The sequence below is a fragment of the Megascapheus bottae genome, chromosome 5 (assembly GCF_031878675.1).
Source record: "Megascapheus bottae isolate mThoBot1 chromosome 5, mThoBot2.hap1, whole genome shotgun sequence".
Taxonomy (NCBI): Eukaryota; Metazoa; Chordata; class Mammalia; order Rodentia; family Geomyidae; genus Megascapheus; species Megascapheus bottae.
The window spans coordinates 19,663,652-19,688,231 of record NC_143513.1 but is presented as its reverse complement, the minus strand read 5'-3'; the positions used below and the strand labels follow the sequence as shown (position 1 = coordinate 19,688,231).

General features: G+C 36.3%; 1 protein-coding gene across 7 annotated transcripts in view; it reads left to right on the top strand.

The window, feature by feature from the left end:
- Window positions 1-24,580, top strand: part of Hycc1 (hyccin PI4KA lipid kinase complex subunit 1) — a 153,684-nt gene that overhangs the window by 101,278 nt on the left and 27,826 nt on the right. For all 7 annotated transcript variants that reach the window (XR_016535498.1, XM_090332752.1, XM_090332751.1 and 4 more), the window contains 5 exons: window positions 226-341; window positions 695-790; window positions 10,156-10,272; window positions 13,690-13,777; window positions 14,784-14,943. Coding sequence is in view for 6 of the 7 variants with exons in the window: in XM_090332752.1 (XP_090188878.1) it covers window positions 226-341; window positions 695-790; window positions 10,156-10,272; window positions 13,690-13,777; window positions 14,784-14,943 (577 nt within the window). In the remaining variant the exon portion in view is untranslated. The remainder of the gene's footprint in view (window positions 1-225; window positions 342-694; window positions 791-10,155; window positions 10,273-13,689; window positions 13,778-14,783; window positions 14,944-24,580) is intronic.

The following is a 24,580-nucleotide window of genomic DNA, read 5'->3' as shown; positions in this document are numbered from 1 at the left end:
GTGTGTGTGTGTGTGTGTTGAATTGTTTAATCTCAGAGGAGTTTGAGAAAGTTACTGATCATTATTCGTTTGGTTTTAAATTTTTATTAAATGCTTAGAAAATTTAGTAGGCAGTCTGAATATTTTTGTGATATAGTAGCCATTCTTTGTGTTTTGTATATTTTAAATATCACATCAGCAGCAGAATAGCTGTATTTTTCTCTCTTCAAATATCTTTTTCTTTAGCCATCCAGCATAGGCTCCATGGCTCTGACTGAGAGTGCACTGTCGCAGCATGGTTTGTCAAAAGTCGTATACAGTGGGCCTCACCCTCAGAGGGAGATGCTGACAGCACAGAACAGGTATATTCTGCAGATAAAACTCCTATCCTACTGCACTGATTAAAATTTATTTTAGTAGGTTTAAGATAATAGTGTGATGAGTTATATGTACCAACATTTTGCATACCGAGCCATTTTGTAGGACAGTTAAACACATTGAGATTTGTCACTGTAATTTGCTTCAGATGTCAACTGGAAAATTGACTATTTAGGAAGCTTTGTATGGCTGTTACTTGGCAAGTCTTTATTGGTATACTTTATTGCACAAGCCTGTTCCCTTACAAAATATATTCTGATAAAACTGTCCTCTCTCCTATCATGCTTAGCTTCCTAGAATTCTAAAGATTTGTTAATTTTTTTTTATTTGTCTTCAGGTTTGAAGTGTTGACATTCCTTTTATTGTGTTACAATGCTGCCTTAACCTATATGCCCAGTGTTTCTCTTCAATCACTGTGTCAAATTTGTTCAAGGTAAATTCAAATTCAAATATTTTTAACATTGAAATATGTAAATGTAGGATTGTTAGTTACAAATCCAATCCTTTTGTATAATCATAACTAATGTAAAACTAATACAAAGCTTAGCCTACTTAGCACAGAGAAAGCTCCTTACAAATGGTACCCAAAAAATATGATGAAGAATGTAAAGCTGAATAACATTTTAATGGAATATTTAAATCAAAAAAAAGATTATACTGTATATCTAAAATGGAATGGTTGTGATCTTTTTTATCTTTTGGAATGTGGTTGAGCTTTTCATTGTTGTTGTCTGCTTTTATTTATTACTTTGCAATGTGCTCTAAGTTGGTGTCAAGAGCTAATTTTTTCTTGCTTTAAAAATTGTCCTAAACTGTTGTTTAAATAAAGTACAATTATATTATGTGAACCTAAAAAATTTATTGGTTTAGGGGCTGGGAATTTGGTCTAATGGGAGCGTGCTTGCCTAGCATGCAGGAAGAGAGGAAGGAAGGGGGCACTGGATTCCTCAGTACCACATACATAGAAAAGCCGGAAGTGGTTTTGTGGCTCAAGTGGTAGAGCTGTACCCTTGAGAAAGCCCAAGAACAGTGCTTAGGCCCTGAGTTCAAGCCCCAGGACTGGCAAAAAAGAAAAAAAAATATATTGGTTTAAAATACAATTTAAGGCCTGGCTGTAGTAGTTCATACCTGTAATTTCAGCTGTTTGGGAGACATAGATCTGAAGGATTGTGGTTTAAAACCAGCTTGGGCAAAGAATTATGTCAACAATAAGCCAGGCAGCATGGTGGCATGCTTCATTTGAAGTTGTAGGGAGGACAGTTGTGCTCCAACCTAACCTAGGCAAAAACACAAGATTATATCTAAAAAATAAATACAGCAAAACAAGCCAGATATGAGGCTTAAGTAGCAGAGCACTTGATTAGTAAAACAAGACTTAAAGTCCAAATCCTAATATCACAACAAACAAAACATTAAATGATTTTTTTAGAAAGAGCATTTAAGGCTGGGAGTTTGGCCTAGTGGTAGAGTGCTTGCCTAGCATGCACGAAGACCTGGGTTCAACTCTTCGGAGCCATGTACATAGAAAAAAAAAAAGAGCATTTAAGGGCTAAGAGCATGGCTGAGAGCAAGTGCTAACAGCACTTGCTTAGCAAGTGTGATTTCTGGGTTTAATGCCCAATACTTCAAGTAGAATAAACATGTAAATAAATAAATACATATGTAAGCATTTAATAATATTCAAACATTCAATAGCATATTTAGTATGGTATGAATCATCTATACCATATGGTATGTTTCCTGTGTTCATTGACTGACCAAAATATTAATAATACTCAAGCCTAATTGGTAGAATTATGATTTATTGAAAATTTTCTCCTTTGTAATTTTGCATGATGCTTTAGTGTTACGATAAAAATATTGCCTTTGAGCTGGATGTGGTGGCTCATGTCTGTAATTCTAGCTACTCAGGAGGCTGAGATTTGAGGATCTGGTTCAAAGCCAGCAAAGCCATCCTGGGCACTGAAGAACGTGATACTCCTCTCTGATTAATCACCAGAAAACAGGGAGTGGCCCCATGGTTCAAGGGTTAGGGCAGAAGCTTTGAGCTAAAGAGCTCAGGGACATCGCCCAGGCTCAGAATTCAAGTCCCTCACAACTGACCCCCCCAAAAATGTGTGTGTGTGTGTGTGTGTGTGTGTGTGTGTGTGTGTATGTATTTAAAAACCTTTGTTTTTGTTTGAAAAAAAGAAACAAGGGGTCGGGAGTTTGGCCTAGTGGTAGAGTGCTTGCCTAGCATGCATGAGGACCTGGGTTCAATTCCTCGGTACCACATATACAGAAAAAAGCCAGAAGTGGTGCTGAGGCTCAAGTGGTAGAGCTCTAGCCTTGAGAAAGTCCAAGGACAGTGCTCAGGCCCTGACCTCAAGCCCAGGACCGGCAGAAAAAAAAAAAGAAAAAGAAACAAAATGAGGGGCCAGGAGTTCGGCCTAGTGGTTAAAGTGCTTGCCTAGCATGCACAAAGACCCAGGTTCGATTCCTTGGTACCACATATATAGAAAAAGCTGGAAGTGGTGCTGAGGCTCAAGTGGTAGAGCTCTAGCCTTGAGAAAGTCCAAGGACAGTGCTCAGGCCCTGAGCTCAAGTCCAGGACTGGCAAAAAAAAAAAAAAAGAAACAAAATGATTATTGCCTTTCATGATTCAAGTAAATAAGGTAAATTTTGTGACATTACAGAGTTATCAGAAATTTATATTTGGAGAGTTTATTTAAAGAACGAAACTTAACCAGAGGAGGGTGTTATAAATATGCTCTCCAAGAACCATTGGAGTTATAACAATAGACACAAAATAAAAAATTGTTCAGCAAGGCAAAATTTACTTCTGGGAAGGATATACCATTAGCCAAAAATCTGGCCAGCAAGCAGACAGAGCAAGCAGGCTGTTCCCTTATTTATCCTTAACAGCTGCCCTCTGCCCCTGAAGGAGTCCTTCAGGTGATTCCTGAGTTAGAACACCTTACTATTTCGAGAATAGTACCAAGTTTCACACATTTTATTTACTGAGACTTTATATTTTAATTGCTTTGAGATGCTGGAGATGAATCCAGAGCTCTGAACACCTTAAACAAGCATTCTAACTGGAGAATCACCTGAAGTACTCCTTTTCTCATCATTTCTAATGTGTACTCTTCTTATTAGATACTTTTGTGTTAACCTTTTACATTTTTTTTTTTTTTGCTGGTCCTGGGACTTGAACACAAAGCCTAGGTGCTGTATCTGAGCCTCTTAGTACTTAAGGCTAATCTACCACTTGAACCACACACAGCACCACTTTGGGCTTGTCTGAGTAGTTTACTGGTGATAAGAGTCTCAGGGACTGGGCTGTCTTTGAATTAGGATCCTCAGATCTCATTCTCCTGAATAGCTAGATTACAACAGGCATGAGCCATCAGTGCCCAGCTTTTGGTTTTGTTTTGTTTTTTTGTTTGTTTTTCTTGTGTTTTTCACTTGTATGGTTTTAATTTTCATTTTAGATTCAGTATCACTCTGATGTCAGTGGCAAAGTCATACTATTCATTTATCTTAACTCTTGGCTTCATAGAATTTGTCCAAGATTCTAATTAGGTTTCTAGATTTCTCTTTTATGTATATTCGTAACAGGACTTGAAGTTAGTGTTTCCAGCTCTCAGCTCACGGCTAGTGTTCTACAACTTGAGTCATTCCTTCAGTTCAACATTTTTCTGGTTGATTAAATGAAATCTTAAGGACTTTGGTACTCAGATTGGCTTCAAAGTATGATCCTCCAGGTTTCAGCCTCCTGAGTTGCTAATATTACAGGAATGAGCCATTTTGTTTCAAGAAGGTTTCAAATGTTTTTAAAGATGAATCAGCTGAGGCAGGAGAGTCCTAAGTTCCAGGTCAGCCAAAGATATATAATGAGATGCTGTTTCAAGAGAAAGAAAGTAACAAAAACAAAGGAAAGAAGGAAAGGCAGCAGGCAGGCAGCCAGGCAAGCAGGCAGGCAGGAAGGAAGAAAGGAAAAGAAATAAAAGAAAAAGGAAAGAAAGATAAATTAGAGAAGTACTCCCATAAACTTTGTCTATAACTATGAAAAGAGTTGATTACCGTCAGGTGCCAATATGTCATGCCTATAATCCTACCTATTCAGGAGGCTGAGATTTGAGGATCAGGGTTTGAAACCAGCCTGGGAAGGAATGTTCTGGGACTCTTATCTACAATTAACTACCAAAAATATGGAAGTGGAGCTGTGGCTAAAGTGGTAGAGTGATAACCTTGATCAAAAGAAGCTCCAGGGCACTGCCCAGTCCCCGAGTACAAGCCCCAGGATTAAAACAACAGAAAACAAAAACAAAATCAAAAAAAATACTCTACTGAGCAAAAACCTCAATTTAGCTTTGTCTTCCTGGTCCAGATTAATGGCCAACTTGAAAACCTGTGTTTTCTCTCTATGTAGTATGCCTGAACCATTTTAGAAAGATCTGAAAGATAACAGACTGTGCTAAATATATCGGACTACCAAAATGTTTATATTGGTCAATAATATAAAGAAATTTTGCTAGTATGTACCATAGTCATCTAAATTTGAAGAATAATTTCTTTAGCAACATTTTGCTGTTTAATTTTTATTACTGTTATATAAAGGTGATGTACAGAGAGTTTATTGTTACATAAGTCAGGTATTCACAACATTTATTTTTGGACAATCTCATTCCTTCCCTTGCTGTCTCCCAGTTTTTCCCCTCCTGGTCCCACCTAAAAGTTGTGTAGTTCATTTTCAACATAATGTCTAGTAAATACCACTGCTTCATTTATTCACCCTGTCCCTCCATTTCTTTGCCCCCTTGCCCTTCTAAAGATAGATAAACAAATAAGACAAAAAGAAAACAAAAGAAAAAAGAATAAAAGCTCTTGTTTCCATTTACTGGAATTCATTTCAATATCTCTCAGATATTTCTTTCAATACGTGGCTGATTAGCTAGCCTACCTTGCCTTTTGATGTGGAAGGTATTTAAAGAAGTTTTTCGGTTTGTTTTCTTTCTTGTGAGGCTGGGGATCACACTCAGGGTCTTGCATATGCTAGGCAAGTGCTCTACCAAGAAATTACACCCTCATTCTGGAATATAAGTATTGGAGATGAAGCTGTACTAAGCTATTACATTTAATTTTCTCCCATTAAGGGAATCCCTGTGTGTGTGTGTGTGTGTGTGTGTGTGTGTGTGTGTGTGTGTGTGTGTGTGTGTGTGTCTGTCTGTCTGTCTGGTCATTGTCTTTGAGCTTTTATGCTGAAGTCTAGTGTTCTACTACATGAGCTACATCTCTACTTCTGGCTTTTTGTAGTTAATTGGAGATAAGAGTCTCAGGGGTTTTCCCTGCTCAGGCTAGCTTTGAATCTCAGTCCTCAGATCTCAGCCTCCTAAGCAGCTGAGTCACCAGCAACCAGCTGGAAATTCCTTTATTATGTTCAGCTGCTGAGTTGACTCACTTGGATGTGTACTGTTTGAAATTTCTGATAGTATATTTATTCATTTGTATCTATTATGAAATCTGCTCCTCTCGCTTGTAGGGCAGTTTTCCTGACCTGAACAGATTTCTTCTGTTTTCTATCTATGAAGGGCACTTTTATGTGAGAAAGCTATTTTGTAGATTACTTTCCTAACTAATAAAATTTGATATATACATACATACCCAATATATCTTAACAAACTAGCAGCCACTTTGGTGTCATCTATTTAGTGATAGCTCTCTGAGGTTTGAGGGGAGTTCAGTGGTGGAATGTACGTACACCTAGCATTGACGAGGCGTTGAGATTGGGTTTGGTGTCCAAGAATTCAGGGGAAAAAAGAAAAAGAAAAAGATGGTTATCATATTATTGCGCCTAGTGATGATTAACACATGTTGACTGTGGTTGTATAGTGTCACTTTTTATTTTTCTGACTAGTTTGCTATTACTATATCATCAGTTCTATAGTATTTCTGATTTTACACCATTCTTTATTTAAAGAAGGTTCCGGTATATTCATGAATTAATAAACTTCCCAAATAGCCTTCCTGAAGTGGGCCTTTAATTAACATTAATAATATTGAGCTTCTTTTCACCATTAAGAGTGAACATGTCTCAGGGCCGGGAGTTTGGCCTAGTGGTAGAGTGCTTGCCTAGCATGCACGAAGACCCGGGTTTGATTCCTCGGTACCACATACATAGAAAAAAAGCCAAAAGTGGTGCTGAGGCTCAAGTGGTAGAGCTCTAGCCTTGAGAAAGTCCAAGGACAGTGCTCAGGCCCTGAGCTCAAGCCCAGGACTGGCAAAAAAAAAAAAAAAAAGAGTGAACATGTCTCTTGCTGGGTGCAGTGGCTCACACCAGTAATCCTAGCTACTCAGGAAGTTGAAATCTGAGGATCCCGGTTCAAAGCCAGCCTGGGCACTAACGACTATGAGACTCTTATCTCCAATTAACCACTAGAGAACTGGAAGTGGCGCTGTGGCTCAAGGAGTAGGATGATAGCCTTGAGCTGAAGAGCTCAGTGATAATGCTCAAGCCCAGAGTTCAAGGCCCATGACCTACAAGAGAGAAAGAGAGACAGAGAGACAGACAGAGAGAGAGAGAGAGAGAGAGAGAGAGAGAGAGAGAGAGAGAGAGAGAGAGAGAGAGAGAGAGAGAGAGAATGAAAGTGTCTCTTAACAGTGAATTAAAATCACAGCAACTTTTCCTCACAAATTAATTCCTATAACTTCTCCCAGAAATATACTGACAGCACCTTCCAAAATGGATTTTATTTTAACATAGCTTAAAAATTTTGACAATTGCATACATGTGACCACAGAGAAAATTTAACATAGAAATAGCTGCTCTTTTGTAAAGTGGGATATGTATGTTTTAGATTTGCAACAAGGAAATCAGAATTTAAATATAGAATCCCAATGAATACAGAAGGAAGACCTTTGTATAGCATTGTTCCTTGTTTCAATTTTAAATTTTAAATTAAGTAAAGTGTACTTGAGAAAATGATTATCCCCAAATGGAGGAATCAGAAAATTGAAAAGCAATTCAGAGAATTCTTAACTTCTAAAGAAGGAAAGTGATCCATTATTAGCTAACTATGTAGCTAAATATGTCTAGAATGTTTTGGATCTCAGCTCAAATGTTACCTACTTGACACATGACCATATTGCCTTGTTCTCTTCCTCTACCCTTTCCCCTTCCCGTTTCTGACAGGGCCTTGCTACATAGTCCAAGCTAGCCTCAAATTTATGATCCTCCTGCAACAGCCTCCTGATTTGTGGGATTATAGCCATGTATAGCCATTCTGGGCTATTCACCATCTTTTATCAGTACTATTCTTACCTATCTCAAATTAGTATCAACTATATAATCTGATGATTGATTATTATTTGTAGTCTAAAAGCAAAACAAAACCCTTTGGTTGTTTTTTTTTTCTATACCTGAAACTTAGCTTGTTATAAGATGTTTTATGATCTAACTCTCACTAATTAGCTAGCTATTTCCTAGATCTCAGCATTCCTTGTACTAAAATTTCCTCAGTCTCCTTAATGTATTGTTTTATGCCTTCACTACATTCACAACTTTCCTATGTTTTCATATTAAAAATACTGTTGCTTCAAGGCTCTGCTCAAAGGAATATTTTTCTGACAATCCCTTTTTGACTTTCCATAAGAATTTCTTTTTTTTTTTTTTTGCCATCTCTGGGACTTGCTAATTGCAAGTATTTGCTTACATGGTGAATCCTTTTGAGAACTACATTGTTCTTCTGTATCTCTCTGATAAGCTTTTACTGCATAAATAAGTGAGTAAATTTTATTTACATTATTTACTACCATTGTATTATAAAGGTGAGCAGTATAGGCAAATACAATTCTCTAAATTTGTTATTTAGATACTAAAAGTAAGGCAAGTCTCATACTCTTTTAGAATGTAATATGTTTTTCTAATTTCAATCAAAATTATACTTGATTTAATGTCTCATATGGCCAATTTTTCAATCTTCTTACTGATTTTTTGGTTTTAAAGAGTTTTGAGATCCTCTCAATGTTAAATGAATTTGCATTTAGTCTTTAAGTTGGTTTGAATCAACAGCATTTTCCAGAAGTTTATTTTTGTATGTGGTACTGGGAATTGAATGCAGAGCCTTGTGCTTGCTAGGCAGGTACTCTTTCACAGAACTAATCTTCCATCACCTTTTTTTGCTCATTTTGTGTGTGTGTGTGTGTCTGTGTGTGTGTGTCTGTGTGTGCGCACAAGCATTGGTATTAGGATTTGAACATAGGGTTTAGATGCTGTTTCTTAGCTTTACTGCTCAAGACTGGCACTGTACAACCTGAGCCACAACTCCACTTCCAGCTTTTGGAGGATTAATTGGAGATAGATTTTTCTGCCTGGGCTGGCTTCAGACCACAATCCTCAGATGTTAGTTGAATAAGTAGCTAGAATTTACAGGCATGTGCTACCAGCATCCCGGTGTTTTGGTCATTTTTGAGACAGTGTTTTGCTCCTGCCCCCTTTTAGTTGTTTTTCAAATAGGGTCTTGCTATTTATTTATTTGTTTATTTATTTATTTATTTTGCTAGTCTGGGCTTGAGCTCAGGGACTGAGCACTGTCCTTGGACTTTGTCAAGGCTAGAGCTCTATCACTTGAGCCTCAGCACCACTTCTGGCGTTTTTCTATGTATATAGTACTGAGGAATCGAACCCAGGTTTTTGTGCATGCTAGGCAAGCACTCTACCATTAGACCAAACTCCCGGCCCCAGGGAGTTTTATCAGGCTAGTTTAGACTACTGTCCTCCCATTTATACTTCCCAAGTAGCTGGAATGTCAGATGTATATCACTACACTTGGTTACTTGGGTTTTTTTTGTGATGAGATTTGGGGTTTTTGTTTGGTTTGATTTGATTTGTTTGGAACCTGGAACCATAATTGCCTAGATCCAACTCCCAAGTACTTGAATTACAGGCATGACTCACCACCTCTAGCCTGAATATCAGAAAAGTGAAATGTGATGGAGGTTAAGGAGGGAGGGGGGGGTGGATGAAGGAGAGAGAATGGCAGGTGAATAATGTACATGTGTGAAAATGAAACTCAGAAACTTAAGGAGATAGGTTGAATTGGGAGAAAGTGGGATGAAGAAAGGTAGAGGGATGAAAATGACCACGATGCATTAGATGCATAAATAGACATGTTGAAATGAAATCACCATTTGTACAGCAATATGAAGATAACTGATAAAGTAAAAAAAATAGAAAATTTTTGTTTTAAAAGAAGGGCATGTTTTTCTAGAAAATTCAGAGAATATGGAGGGAGGGAAATGGGGACAAAAACTTGAGAAGGGGTATCAATGTGTGAGAAGTAATGCATTTACTATCTGGCGAATATGGCGAATATAACTGTAACCCCTCTATACATTACAATTTTTTAAAAAGAAGAGAAAATTTAGAGAATATATGTAAACATTTTTTGATCCTGCAGTTTTATCAAGTTTTGTCAGGAATTAGAGATCATACTGTAGAAATCCCATGTGATACGGTTTATGGTAGCCAAAAGTTAATAACTGAATTGACTCAAAGTTAATAAGCTAACCAGTAAGAGACTGTGCTTCTTTTGTTGTGATACTGGGGATTGAACTCAAAGTGATTCACTTATTATTAAATATCAGTACACCTCTAGCTTTATAAATACTTTTCAGTTTTACTTATTGAGAAAAATGTTATAGACAACTGTTTTGTTTGGAATGATTCTTTGTTTCTTAAATGTTTTTATTAATGGCTTGAAAAATTTAAAAATACTACCTAATTTATATAAATTTAACAACTACATTTATTTGTAGAATCTGTGTTTGTGGATATCCTCGACAACATGTAAGAAAATACAAAGGCATGAGTAACAGAATACCGGTTTCTCCAGGATTCATGGTGCAAATGTTAACAGGAATTTATTTTGCCTTGTAAGTTTATCTCATTTACAAAGCATATCTTTTTGTAATATTATAATTTATTCATCTATTTTTACTATAATAAAATCTTAGAAGGTAAGTGCCATTTTTATGAAAGAATAGGAATCAAGATATTGATAATAGTATTATTTAAATTTTATATTTTAAAGTAGTGAAGACTTAGAAACCAACTAACATGATCATTTTTTGTTAATTCAAGAACAGCATGAGTCCAGCAGTGACTCATGCCTGTAATCGTAGCTACTCAGGAGGCTGAGATCTGAGAGTCAAAGACCAAAGCCAGCCTGGGCACAAAAGGACCAGAGACTTTTATCTCCAATTAACCTGTAGAAAATGGGAAGTGGGGTTGTGGCTCAAAAGTAGGGTGGTAGCCTTGAGCTGAAGAGCTCAGGAACAGTGCCCAGCCCAAGCCCCATGACCCACAAAAAAAAAAAAAAAAAAAAAAAAAAAAAAAAGAATAGCATGAAAGTGAGTGGACATTGAAATACACGCAATCTCTTTATTCATTCCTCTTCTTTACTATAGTTTACAAAAAAGATTTTTATTTAATGACTATCTTTGTTTCTAGAAAATTTTTGTTCTTCCAAAAGCTGTTTAAAGCTTCTTTAACCAGAAATCATGTGTTACTATTAATTAGTGGTGTTCAGTCTTACATAATAACTGTTGGAATATGTTCTCAATATTCCTGCTCCATCCTCAGGTTTCAACTTTCCCTGCAGGCCTGCCCCTCAGGAAGGGACCCCATGTTGTTTTGTTTTGTTGACTTTTATTTTATTGTTGGGGTGATATACAGAGGAGTTATAGTTACATTGATCAGGTAGTGGGTGCATTACTTCTTGAACATTGTTACTCCTTCCGGTGTTTTTCTCCCACTTCCCCCCCCCACCTCCTCCCACTCATCTTGTTTTTCCCTTACCTTCCCATTTTCAAATACACAAATAAACATATATTGAATATACCAGGTACCAAAGTCAGATACAGTAACAACATGAGCTAAACCTTAAGGGGAAAAGAAAAAAAACAAGAAATAGCTTCACATAGTATATTAAGAACAACAATCACAAAGATAAGCCTCTTGTTTCCATATCCTAGAGTTCATTTCACTTAGCCTCATCTTGCATGGACATATGTACATAGCTTTTGAGCTATTGTGATCCTCTGCTAGGAGAATCCTAAACATATACTAATTGTTCATGTTTTCAGTCCTCTTCTAGCAGTAAGAGTGTTGTTGTTTGTTTCTAGGTGTACACTAGCTTGGTGGTGATGATGGGAAGTGGCAAATGGTATCCTCTGTTGTCTTGGTCCAGCCCATTGTGTGGAGTCTCCTTGTTCCTTGTGTCTCAGAGATAGTTGTTTCCCAGTGGTCCTGCTCCTTCTCTAGTTGTAATGAAAATGAAAATGAAGTTTCTTATTTCTTTTATTTTCTCTTTTCCTTTTTTTGCTCTCTTCCCCCAAAGCTTTAAACTTGTGTTTGCACATGAAGAAAAAGGGTATGGCTGCATATTTGTATCTTTCTCACATGAATGGCCACTCTGCTCCTCAGGCTTGTACCACAGAGCAGTTTTCTCCGGTCCTTGGACCTGTTTTCTCTTCCATGTGAAGCAGGAGGTTTGTGGAGAAGTCTAGAACAAGTGTGACCTTCTCTTATATGTGCTACTAGAGACTATACTCTTCTGTTAGCCTGTGAGACAGCCCTTTCATGAATGCGTTAAAAATGTTTAATGAATTCTTCTTACTCAGGTGTATCATAACCACTCTCCTTAGGGTTTAGACTATATGGTTGCCCTGTGACCCCAACTTTTGGTTGAAGTCATGACAAGTTACTGTTTTGACTACCTGAATTTATCTTTGTTTTGGGATGAATGCACTGTACTTTCCAGTCTTTTAGGTTTCAATTTCACTTGAACATTTTTTTTTTTTGGTGGTACTGAGGTTTGAACTCAGAAACTCAGAATCTTGAATATTTGAAAATGCGGGCCAGGAGTTTGGCTTGGTGGTAGAGTGCTTGCCTAGCATGCATGAAGACCCAGGTTCCATTCCTCGGTACCACATACATAGAAAAAAGCCAGAAGTGGTGCTGTGGCTCAAGTGGTAGAGCTCTAGCCTTGCAAAGCCCAAGGACAGTGTCAGGTCCTGAGCTCATGGCCCAAGACTGGCAAAAAAAAAAAAATTGGAAATGCTAAAAACAGAGTGGTTGTAGTTAAATAAGGCAGACACAGAGGGCATTTTCTTTTGTATGCTGCTTACTTTTTTACTAATTAGCTGATATTTAGGAAGGGCTTGGCATATGTTTGAAAATTGTGCATCTATATTGCACACTTTCCTTATCATATTTCTCTCATAATTACAATGTACATTATATACATTTCTAAATGACAATCAGGATGTGAAGAAATAGCTAGGTGCCAATGGCTCTTGCCTAAAATCCTAGATACTCAGGAGGCTAAGATATGAGGATCATGGTTTGAAGCCAGCCCCAAATTAGAAAGTCCATGAGTCTCATATCCCCAATAAACTACTTAAAAACAAAACAAAAGTTGAGCTGTGAGTCAAGTGGTAGAGTGACAAAAATCTCAGGGACTGAGCCTCAGGCTCACAATTCAAGCCCCAAAACTAGCACCAAAAAAAGAAAAAAAAGAGTGTGAAGAAATAACCATACATGATCCTAATGTGTAATAGATTCCTATTAAAAGCCATAGGAATTACAGAGTAATTTGACCAGAAAGTGCTCTGAGCATTACTCCAAGATATATACTATACTATATATATATATATACGTATATATATACGTATATATATACGTATATATATATATATAGTATAAAGTCCTTTATTTGCTTTAAAAGTATAAGATGCTTTGAAATTGTTCTAGCTTTTTTTATTTCTGTGCTATAAATAGTCATGTTCTTTAGACAAAAATGTAGCTGGACGCTGGTGGCTCATGCCTGTAATCCTAGCAACTAAGGAGGCTGAGATTTGAGGATCACATTCAAAGCCAGCCTAGGTATGAAAGTCCATGAGACTCTTATCTCCAGTTATCCACCACAAAACCAGAAGTGGCACTGTAGTTCAAATGGTAGAGCACTAGTCTTAAGCTGAAGAGCTCAGGGTTCAGGCTCTGAAGAGCTCAGAGCCCAGAGTTCAAGCCCCATGACTGCCAAAAAAAAAAAAACCCCAAGACAACAGAAAAACAAAAGGAAAAGAAATGCACTTGTCTTTGCTATTAATAGTTTTTCAGATAATAGGAATTCAAAGATTTAAAAATACATTTTTAAGTGGGGTAGAATGTTACACAGTGTGTTAATGTGGTCAATTACTTTCCTTAATGAAGGTAAGAAGTTCCTTATTTTGTTCAGAAATGTAAAATTTATTAAAAATAACAATGCTTTAATTCATTTAATTTAATAGATACAATGGAGAATGGGATCTAGCTCAGAAAGCACTGGATGATATTATATACAGAGCCCAGCTTGAATTATATCCAGAGCCACTGCTGGTAGGTGCCTCATTTAATTACGTAAAATTTTAATTCATGAAATTTTAATTTAGATCTACAAGTAGAGACATAGTCATTCATAGATACTAATATGTCATTGATTCATGTTCCTACAATATTGAAAAAATACTATATTTAAAAGGTACATGAAATGATATGATACATTTTCCCTCCTATGTGGAAGCTAGAATTAGCCTATAAACTAATAAATAAAGGCATTAGGTGGAATGTTAGTGTACACAAATATGTTGCTGAAAATGATAGATCCAGGTGTGAACTCAAGTAGTGTGAGCCCTTAGAAAGGCAAAGTCAAAGTTCAACAAAATGAACAACAGGAAAGGGATATTTGAAAAGGATGGGAGAGGTCATGGAGAGAGGAAATGAGGTATGAAAAGAGGAGGAGAAAGCAATTAAGAATTTGATGTAGGCTGGGAGTTTGGCCTACTGGTTAAAGTGCTTGCCTAGCATGCATGAAGACCCGGGTTCGATTCCTCGGTACCACATACATAGAAAAAAGCCAGAAGTGGTGCAGAGGCTCAAGTGGTAGAGCTCTAGCCTTGAGAAAGTCCAAGGACAGTGCTCAGGCCCTGAGCTCAAGCCCAGGACTGGTCAAAAAAAAAAAAAAAAGAATTTGATGTATATCCCACAAAATTAAGAAAAGTTTGGGAAGGAGTGGATTTGAAAGCATAACTGAGAATGTTGAAAGGAATAACATTGACAAAGTACTTAATAAAAACAGATTTTTGTTTCTAGGAAAATCTTCTTTACATACTTTAGATGCTTTTATTGCCATTAAAAATTGGAAACCTAATTAAACATTTTGAAATTTTTAACTTCACATATTTTTAACTGTAAGAATTCTTCTTAAATATGTCCTTTATTCTAGAGGACTTATGTAGCATCTTAGGAATACCTGGAAGAGAAACTTTTTTATACCTGTTAGCATTTGGTTTTATCTAAGAGTAAAATGTCTGTTAATGTCTTAAACTGTATTTTTCTGTTTTAGGTTGCTAATGCAATAAAGGCTTCATTGCCTCATGGTGCCCTGAAATCTAGTAAGGAAGGCACAAGGTGTATTCAAGTTGAAATCACACCAACATCCTCTAGAATATCAAGAAATGCAGTAACCAGCATGTCAATAAGAGGTCACAGGTGGAAAAGACATGGTAAGCAATACAAAACGCTTCAAATTAAAGCACTACTGGCTTGTTACTATTTTTCTCTGTGCTTATGGTGCTGGAAATTTCAACTTTAGTAAACAAAACTATATAGCCTGCAAGAAAAGACTGTCAAGTTACATTTAACTCCTAATTTATTATTCAGAGCAATAATAAGACAAAAGCACACATACATGTAACATGTAGTTTTTTTAATGATAGGCTTTTAAGTTTTCTTTCAATGGAGTAGGAAAGGAAGGAAAATGCATTTTAAAATCAATCATACATTTGGGGTTTCTATTCTTAGGTATTTGCAGATATTCATTAATATTTCTCATTTTTAATTAACTGTTTAGCAGATAGACTTACATATTGAGGGTTGGGAGTTTGGCCTAGTGGTAGAGTGCTTGCCTAGCATGCACGAAGACCCAGGTTCAATTCCTAGGCACCACATATATAGAAAAAGCCGGAAGTGGTGATGTGGCTCAAGTCGTAGGGCTCTAGTCCTACCTTGAAAAAGCCCACGGACAGTGCTCAGGCCCTGAGTTCAGTCCCCAGGACTAGCAGAAAACAAATAAACAAAAAACAACAACAAAAAAAACCTTACATATTGAAGTAGAAGAACTAGGCTTTAAAAATCTTCTCTGAATTTCCGGGAAAAGAATATTACTCCCTTTTTTTTTTTTAAGGTTTTAAGATTCTTGTTTGTATTGTTATTCACTCTTATCTGTTTCATTTCATTATTTAAAAATTATACTGGAAGTTAACTTCAGTGCTTCCCTACTGCCCTCCTTCTCTTTTAATTTATTGTTCATTTAATTGCATTTTCTTTTTATATCTTACTTCTATCTAGAAGTGGTTATAATGGCAAGGATCAGTGTAAGAAGAGGATTAATATCACCTTCCTCAGAAGGTGACATTTGGATTGGAGGCAAAACCATTCTTTGCTCCAAGCAAATATATATGTCAGGGATAAAACAAAATCCAGTGTGTATATCTGTGATGAAAATGGTAGCTTCCAAAAGCAAAAATGGTAGCTAGCTTTGGTGTACTGTATTTAGTTTCAGCACTCTCTATATCTCTGTAGAGGAAATGGGGAAGTGAGAAGAATAAGGTTATGTAGAAAGCTGAATAGGTGAACAGTTTCTTTACATTTTTCTCTCCCATAATCTAGGAGACAGTACATCAAGAAAGACTTAAGAGTAGGTATAATAATGACTCAGTTTAACCAGTAATCATTCTTGGCCTTGTTCTTAAAAAAAGTCACTGAATTACTGAAAATCCAGAAAGAAAACTTAAAGAAGTGAGGATATTTACTGATAAAAAAGCAAATCAGGCCGGGAGTTTGGCCTAGTGGTTAAAGTGCTTGCCTAGCATGCATGAAGACCCGGGTTCGATTCCTTGGTACCACATACATAGAAAAAAAGCCGGAAGTGGTGCTGAGGCTCAAGTGGTAGAGCTCTAGCCTTGAGAAAGTCCAAGGACAGTGCTCAGGCCCTGAGCTCAAGCCCAGGACTGGCAAAAAAAAAAAGCAAATCATATTACTATTCAAGACATCAAATATCTAGGCATATTTCAATTTATTCACTTAAACTCATGCTGTTGAACAAGATTAGATGGCAGATATGAAGTAATTTAATGACACAGTGATACCACAAAGTTCAATGTTTCTTTTCTGGCATTACTGTCCGAAAATAGTTGCAGAGACAACAGACCAGAGTATATTGGCCTCAGTGGCATATTCACTTTCAAACTACTGCCCCTGGAAATACAAGAATAAATTTTAATTCCTTTCCCACTTTCCTTTCTTGCTGTTTAGGTGTACATATTGGAAATTAGGGGGAAACATAGGTTTTATAGTTCAAAATGTGAAAAATACTGCAGTAGTCTTGTGTTTGTGCAGTGCTCTTGTATGTATGTATGTATGTGTTAATGTGTGTGTATGCATGTGTGTGTGCATATCAAGGTGTGGATTTAACAGGAGGAAATATGTACTTGTAGTAAAATGGAAACTATTTTCCAGAAATATTTTTTGGGAAAATTTTCCAAAACAATAGACTTGAGTATATGGGTATTGGGTTCTTCAGATATCTTCTAGGTTTGTTTTTTGCTGCCACTTGAGAGGTTTATGTTTTGTAGTAGGGCTACTGCCTCATAAAATACCTTTCTTAGTACCTTGCTTTATGTTTCTTCAGTCTTCACAGTTTAGCACTTGAGCAAGCCCTATTAATGATAAGAAAAATGTCATAAATGAGGATGTTAAAGAGAATGAACTGTGAAAAAGCAAGTTATAAGCATAAGCAAATACGTAATACCACTTTGCCTTGTTTGCCCTCTTCTATAGTGAGAGTTCCCTTTATCTAGTAGACTATAAAATATTCCATTTCTATGGTGATTATTGTTTACCTACAGTTAGTTTTGTGTTCTCACTTTTTTAGGACTGTCTTTGTTTTCCTTCTGTAATCTGTTCTTATAACAAAATACACAAAGCTGAGTATGTATAATGAAATAAAGTTTATTTAGTGTATGGTCAGGAATTTATTTAGTGTACAGTAGGGCAACTTTATCTGTTTGGCTTTTCATAAAACTCTGTTGGTGGGGTCAAAATGTGGTAGGGAAAAGGAAAACAACAGCTACGTAGGGAAGGCAAGAGGTCAACTGTCAGAGGTGGCCTTGCTTCATAATAGTCCACTATCCTTAGAAAAAACCAGACATGCGCGCACACACACACACACACACACACACACACACACACACGCACGCACGCACGCACGCACACGCACACGCATATTCTTGACTGCTTACAAGGGCAGTACACCAATGACCTAAATACCTCTCAACAGGCCCCATCACCTTTTCATCACACTGGAGACCAAGCTACCATCACTTGAACTCTTGGAGACATACTCAAATCATCTTTAAACGACATAGTACCACCCTAGAGCATTATTTTTTAATTGAATTTCCATGTTCTGCTGAGATTTTTTTTTAATGTTCCTATTTTCAGCCTTCATGATCCTGCACCTTGTTTGGACACATTACTTTTTTGGGCTCTCTACTCAGCAGTGGCTTTCTATGAGAAGACAATGTCTTTGACATTGTCTCTAACTAGACAGTTCTCAAATTATAAATAGACTTTAAAATTTTTAATTTATACATAAAATTATATTTATTGGAAGTGGTGCTGTGGCTCAAATAGTAGTGTTACCTTGAGCTAAAGAGCTCAGGAACAATGCTCAGGCCCAGATTTCAATCCCCACAACCAACCAAAATTTTTTTTTATTTATTGCATATATATGTAAATTATAATTAAAAAATAAGAGTCCATTTTCTTCAGTCCTTGACTGGTTTCTAGTACACCAAGATTCTAGTGTATAAGCTATACTTATTTTCTTGTACTTTTTACTGGTACATCTTTCAGAGCAAATTTTTTTCATATGTTTTTTGTTGTAATTAATAGAAGAGTTACATTATATTCACCAGATAGAAGGTGCATTACTTCACATACATTGATACCCATTCTCATGTCTTGGTCCCCATTTCCCTCCTCCCAACCCCTCCCCTCATCTGGTTTTCCCTCCTTCCCTATCCAATTTCAAATAACCAAATAAGCATATGTACAATATATCAGATAACAAGCTAAAATACTGTAACAATGTGAGATAACCAAGGGACAGAAAAAGAGATGAGAGATAAGATGGTACATTAAGGACAACAATCATTCATTATATGGCTTTTGTTTCTATATCCTGGGGGTCCTTTCATTTAGCATCATTCTATATGGCCTTATGTCTCTAAATTTTATTCTATTGTAAATCTCTGCTAGGAGAGCCCAAGGTTTCTACTGATTATGACAAATGAGGCAAACCATTGAGCCTATGTTCCTTTGAGTTTGGCTTACTTCACTTAATATAATTTTTTCTAAGTCTTTCTATTTCCTTACAAATGAGGCAATGTCGTTCTTTCTGACAGCAGAATAGAATTCCATTGTGTATAAATACCATATCTTGTTGAGGGACATCTGGGTTGGTTCCATATCTTTGCTATGGTAAATAGTGCTGCAATGAACATCATTGTGCTAGTGGCTTTAGTATGTCCTTGTTTCTGGATGATTGGGAAATGCCAAGTAGTAGAATTGCTGGTCATAGGGGAACTCTGTGTTTAGTCTTCTGAGAAATTGCCATACTGCTTTCCATAGTGGTTGAACGAGTTTGCACTCCCACCAACAGTGTAGTAGTGATCCCTCCTGGCCACATCCCCTCCAGCATCTGTTGTTACTAGATTTCTTGATCCTGGCCATTCTAACTGGAGCAAGGTGGAATCTTAGAGTTGTTTTGATTTGCATTTCTTTTATGGCCAGAGATGTTGAGCATTTCTTCATGTGTCTACAGGTCATTTCTATTTCTTCTTCAGAGAAGACTCTCTTTAAGTCTTTGTCCCATCTTTTAATGGGATGGTTGTTTCTTTGGAGATTTGTTTTGGAGTGATTCAATTTTTTGAGATGTTGATATATTTTAGATATGAGGCCTTTGTCTGTTGTATGGTTGGTGAAGATCTTCTCCCACTCTGTAGGCTTTCTAGTTAATTTGCTAGCTATATCCTTTGCCATACAGAAGCTCTGCAGTTTAATGCAGTCCCACTTTTCCAGACTTTCTCTGGTTTGTTGTGTTTCTTGGTCCTTATTGAAGAAAGTTTCAACCTGTGCCAAGGAGACCTAGTGTATCTCCTATTCTTTCGGGTAAAGTTTTCAGTGTATCTGCTTTTACATCGAGGTCTTTGGTCCATTTGGAGTTAATTCTGATGCAGGGTGACAGAGAAGGATCCAACTTTAATTTTCTGCAGGTGCTTAACCAGTTCTGCCAGCACCACTTGTTGAAGAGGCTGTCTTTCTTCCATTCTACTTTTTTTTGGCTCCCTTGTCAAAGATTAGGTGGCCATAGGTCTGTGGTTTAATATCTGTGTCCTCAGTTCTATTCCATTGGTCTTCAGGCCTGTTCTTGTGCTAGTACCAAGCTGTTTTGATTATTATAGCTCTGTAATAGAGTCTAAAGTTTGGTATTGAAATCTCTCCTGCGCTGTTCTTTCTGCTAAGAAGTGTTTTTGCTATACGAGGTCTTTTATTATTCCATATGAAATTTTGGATTGTCTCTTCTATTTCTTTAAAGAATGACATTGGAATGTTGATGGGTATTGCATTAAATTTGTAAATAGCCCTTGGCAAGATTGCCATTTTCACGATATTAATTCTTCCAATGCAGGAATATGGGAGGTTTTTCCATTTCCTCAGTTCTGCTTTAATTTCCTTTTTCAGGGTTTTAAAGTTTTCATCAAAAAGACCCTTTACGGGGCCAGGAGTTTGGCCTAGTGGTTAAAGTGCTTGCCTGGCATGCACGAAGGCCCGGGTTCGATTCCTTGGTACCACATACACAGAAAAAGCCAGAAGTGGTGCTGAGGCTCAAGTGGTAGAGCTCTAACCTTGAGAAAGTCCAAGGACAGTGCTCAGGCCCTGAACTCAAGCCCAGGACTGGCAAAAAAAAAAAAAAAAAAAAAAAAAAAAAAAGTCCTTTACATTCTTAGTTAATTCCCAGGTACTTTATTTTCTTTGAGGCTATTGCAAAAGGAGTTATTTCCTGATTGTTGCCTCATTCCTCTCATTGTTGGCATATAGGAAGGCAGTTGATTTTTGAGGGTTAATTTTTTACCCTGCTACTTTTCCAAATTTTTGAATCATCTCAAGAAGCTTGGGAGCGGAGTCTGTAGGGTTCTTTAAATACAGAATCATGTCATCTGCAAAGAGGGAAAGTTTCACTGCCTCTTTTCCTATTTGGATCCCCTTTATGGTTGCTTCTTGCCTTATTGCTCTGGCTACGAATTCTAATACTATTCAGAGCAAATTTAAGAGCTCTTTCTTTTGTTCCCCACAATTACTACCACCACTGTGACTCATTCTTTTTTTTTTTTTTTTTTTGCCAGTCCCGGGCTTGAGCTCAGGGCCTGAGCACTGTCCTTGGACTTTCTCAAGGCTAGAGCTCTACCACTTGAGCCTCAGCACCACTTCCGGCTTTTTTTTTCTATGTATGTGGTACCGAGGAATCGAACCCGGGTCTTCATGCATGCTAGGCAAGCACTTTAACCACTAGGCCAAACTCCCAGCCCCTGTGACTCATTCTTTTACTTTAAGAAATTATCTACGTAAGCATTTTCCTCCCATCTTTAGAGCAATATTAGTGCATTTTTGTTTAATATAATCTATGGTATTTAAATAAAGTTAATTTAAGCTTGGCACTGATGGCTCAGGCCTGTAATTCTAGCTACTCAGGAGGCTGAGATGTGAGTGTTGCAGTTCAAAGCCAGCTTGGGTAGGAAAGTCCTTCACAAACTTATTTCCAGTTAACTACCAAAAACCCAGAAGCAGAATTGTGGCTCAAGTGGTAGAGCTAGCCTTAAACACAAAAGCTCAAGGACAGTGCCCATATTCTTGAATTCAAGTCACAGGACCAACATACACACACACACACACACACACACACACACATACATACACACATACAATAAATTCATTCATTCATTCATTCATTCATTTTAACAGTTTGGAGAGAACCAAAAAAAGTCATGTCATAATTTGCTCAGTAGTTGAGTACTGACTTGTTATTTGAAGGGGAAAAAGAAACGATCGTGTTAAAATAATTTACTTAAAACTGATTTGTGATTTAGAAAATGTTAGTATGTTTCTATTATATAATAAGATGGAATAACACAGGAAAATACTTTCTGTTTCACAAATCTAAAGAATCAGATAAATTTCAGCTAAGTACTTTTTAATAATTGCACACAAGTATTTCAAAACATGTGTAATTTTCTAATTATTGAGGAAGGTAAATTCATAAATCTAGAAAGAGATGGTATATATTTATTTTGTAAATTTGATTTTATGACTTTATGAGAAATGTCTTAAATTGAGGAGAAATAAAATTGCTAATTATTTTATAAAACATTTTATAAAACAAAGAGATGCCAATAATTTTAAACTAAAGAGCTACTGGAATCATTTCTGTATCTACAATTGGAATTTATAATGCTTGTGATTTTACTGTAAAATTTGTACCTACTAAAGAAATCTATGGGAAAAACATTTGGACCAAAAAAATGGGCATTTTTATATGAAGTTTTACATTCAAGGAGAGCAAAATAAAATAGTGGGAAATATATAAAGACAAAAACAAAACAACCCCCCCAAAACGTTTGACTATTTCTACATACAATAACAAAAATTGTTTTCTAATATTATGCTATTATTATATATGCAGTATTATAAGTAATACTGCAAGGGGTAAATAAAATTAACTATAATGATAAAAATGAGTTAAAGAGTATATATTGTTTAGGCATCTTGTACCATTTACAGTGGCTATATTATAAAATTTAAGTGAATATTATAGACATCTTGACATTTCTTCTAAATGTTTTTCACAATGTCAAAAATTGTATGATATAATCATAAAATGCCGAGTACTAGGGCTTGAACTTAAGAGCTGAAAGCTCTCACTTGGCTTTTTTGTCCTGATGATCTACCATTTAACCTATGCCTCCAATTCTGGGGTTTTGTTTATTTGTTTGTTTGCTAGTTAATTGAAAATAAGTATCTTGGGGATTTGTTTGCCTGGGTTGGCTTTGAATTGCTATTCTCATATCTCAGCCTATTGAGTGGCTAGGATTACAGATGTGAGAACTGACACCCAGACCACCTTCTATTCTTAATAAATTTATATTCCCTTATACAGCATTATGCTTTTCTTTAAAGAATTTAACTGCCTCTCCTTAGCTATATTTTTAGAAAATGAAATTTTAAAAGTAAATTCTGTGTGTGTGTGTGTGTGTGTGTGTGTGTGTGTGAGAGAGAGAGAGAGAGAGAGAGAGAGAGAGAGAGAGAGAGAGAGAGAGAGAGAGAGAGAGAGAGAGAGTCAGAGTCTAGGTGCTAAGCTTTCTTGCTCAAGGCTAGCTGTCTACCACTTGAGCCACAGCTGTACTTTCAGCATTTTTAGTGCTTTATGGAGATAAGAATCTCATATAGATTTTTCTACTGAAGTTGGTGGGAAAATATCAGTGTTCTGAGTAGCTAGGATTACAGGTTGAGCTAAGATCTAAATTTTATGAAAGAATATTTTAAATTACTTTAATAGTTTCATGTTACTTCGGCATGTTATTAAATCTTCATTTGCAGTGACTTCTTCAGTTTTTTATATTTAATTTTATTGTAAAGGTGTTGTACAGAGTGGATGCAGTAGCTGCTTCACTGTTGCAAAACAAAGAACCTTTGTCATAAAAATATATTCATTAGAATATGCTATGTACTACTTAACAAAAAAATAACATCCTTAGTTTACCTTTTTCATGTCTCCTATACTTTTTTTTTTTTTTTGGTGCCAGTTTTGGGGCTTGAACTCAGGGCCTTAGCATTGTCCTTGAGCTTTTTCCTCAAAGCTTGCACTCTTGTCACTTGAGCCACAGCACCACGTCTGGCTTTTTCTGTGTAAGTGGTACCGAGGAATTGAACCTGGGTCTTTGTGCATGCTAGGCAAGCACCCTACCACTAGGCCAAACTCCCGGCCCCCGCTCCTATATGTTTTTAACCTTTATTTCAATTTTAAAATTGCATCAATAACTGGAAATTATTTCAATTCATTAAAATAGATGTATTGTCTACTAAATGCAGGCTCTTTTCTGAGTATTAGTTAGGCAACAGTAACCACATAAAAATCTCTGCCTTTATAGAAATTACACTTACCTAGTAAGCACACCTAGTAAACTTGAAAAGCAGCTGTAAAATAGTCATAAACACTAAGAAAAAAACAAATTAAGGAGTATTGAAACTTTACTGAGTTCTAAGACTGAAGGAAGTAAGGAGATGAATACTTCCATACATAGGGGTAAATATGAGATGCCTGGAGGAGAGGGGAAGCTGGGTCAGAGATACATAGAAGAAGTCAAAAAGACAGGGAGCAAGATCATGTAGCACATTTATTTTGGGATAATATAGCTATCTTTCTTTAGTCTTTAATATCCCCACGAATTATGTTCTGGTCTTTCTTGTTCTACACAAAATGCTATGCTTTTCTTTTTTATGAATTTATAATCAGTTTTAAATTTTACATTGTTAATATTTATTATACAATCAATTAGTAAAAGATTTGTTCTTGTGAGAAAACACATGGTCTCATTTTTCTGTTATTTAATTTCATGTTTAAAAAAATAATTGGTATCATTTTTTGTTGGGCTGAAGATCTTTACCACTATCCTGATAATGTGCTTAATAAATTCCAGTATCTAGTACTGCTTTATGTAATATTCTTATCATTTTTAGGTTTTCTTGCAAGTTTCCACCATTGAAGCACCATTTTAAATGAGTAACTTTAAAAAACCAATTAAATATTTTAAAAAATAAGCTAACTTTAAGAATTATGACTTTGATTTTCCTCTAGAATTTATTTTCTCTAGCTTCTTATTCAGCCAAAGTAAATTAGGTACTTCCTGTGAAGTGACCAGCAATCTAAGCAACTTAATTAAGCCTATCTGGGAGATGTCAGAGGCTCTTAGAGTTAGAATTTATAGTATGTTAGAATGAATATTTGAAGTCAAAAGATTTCAC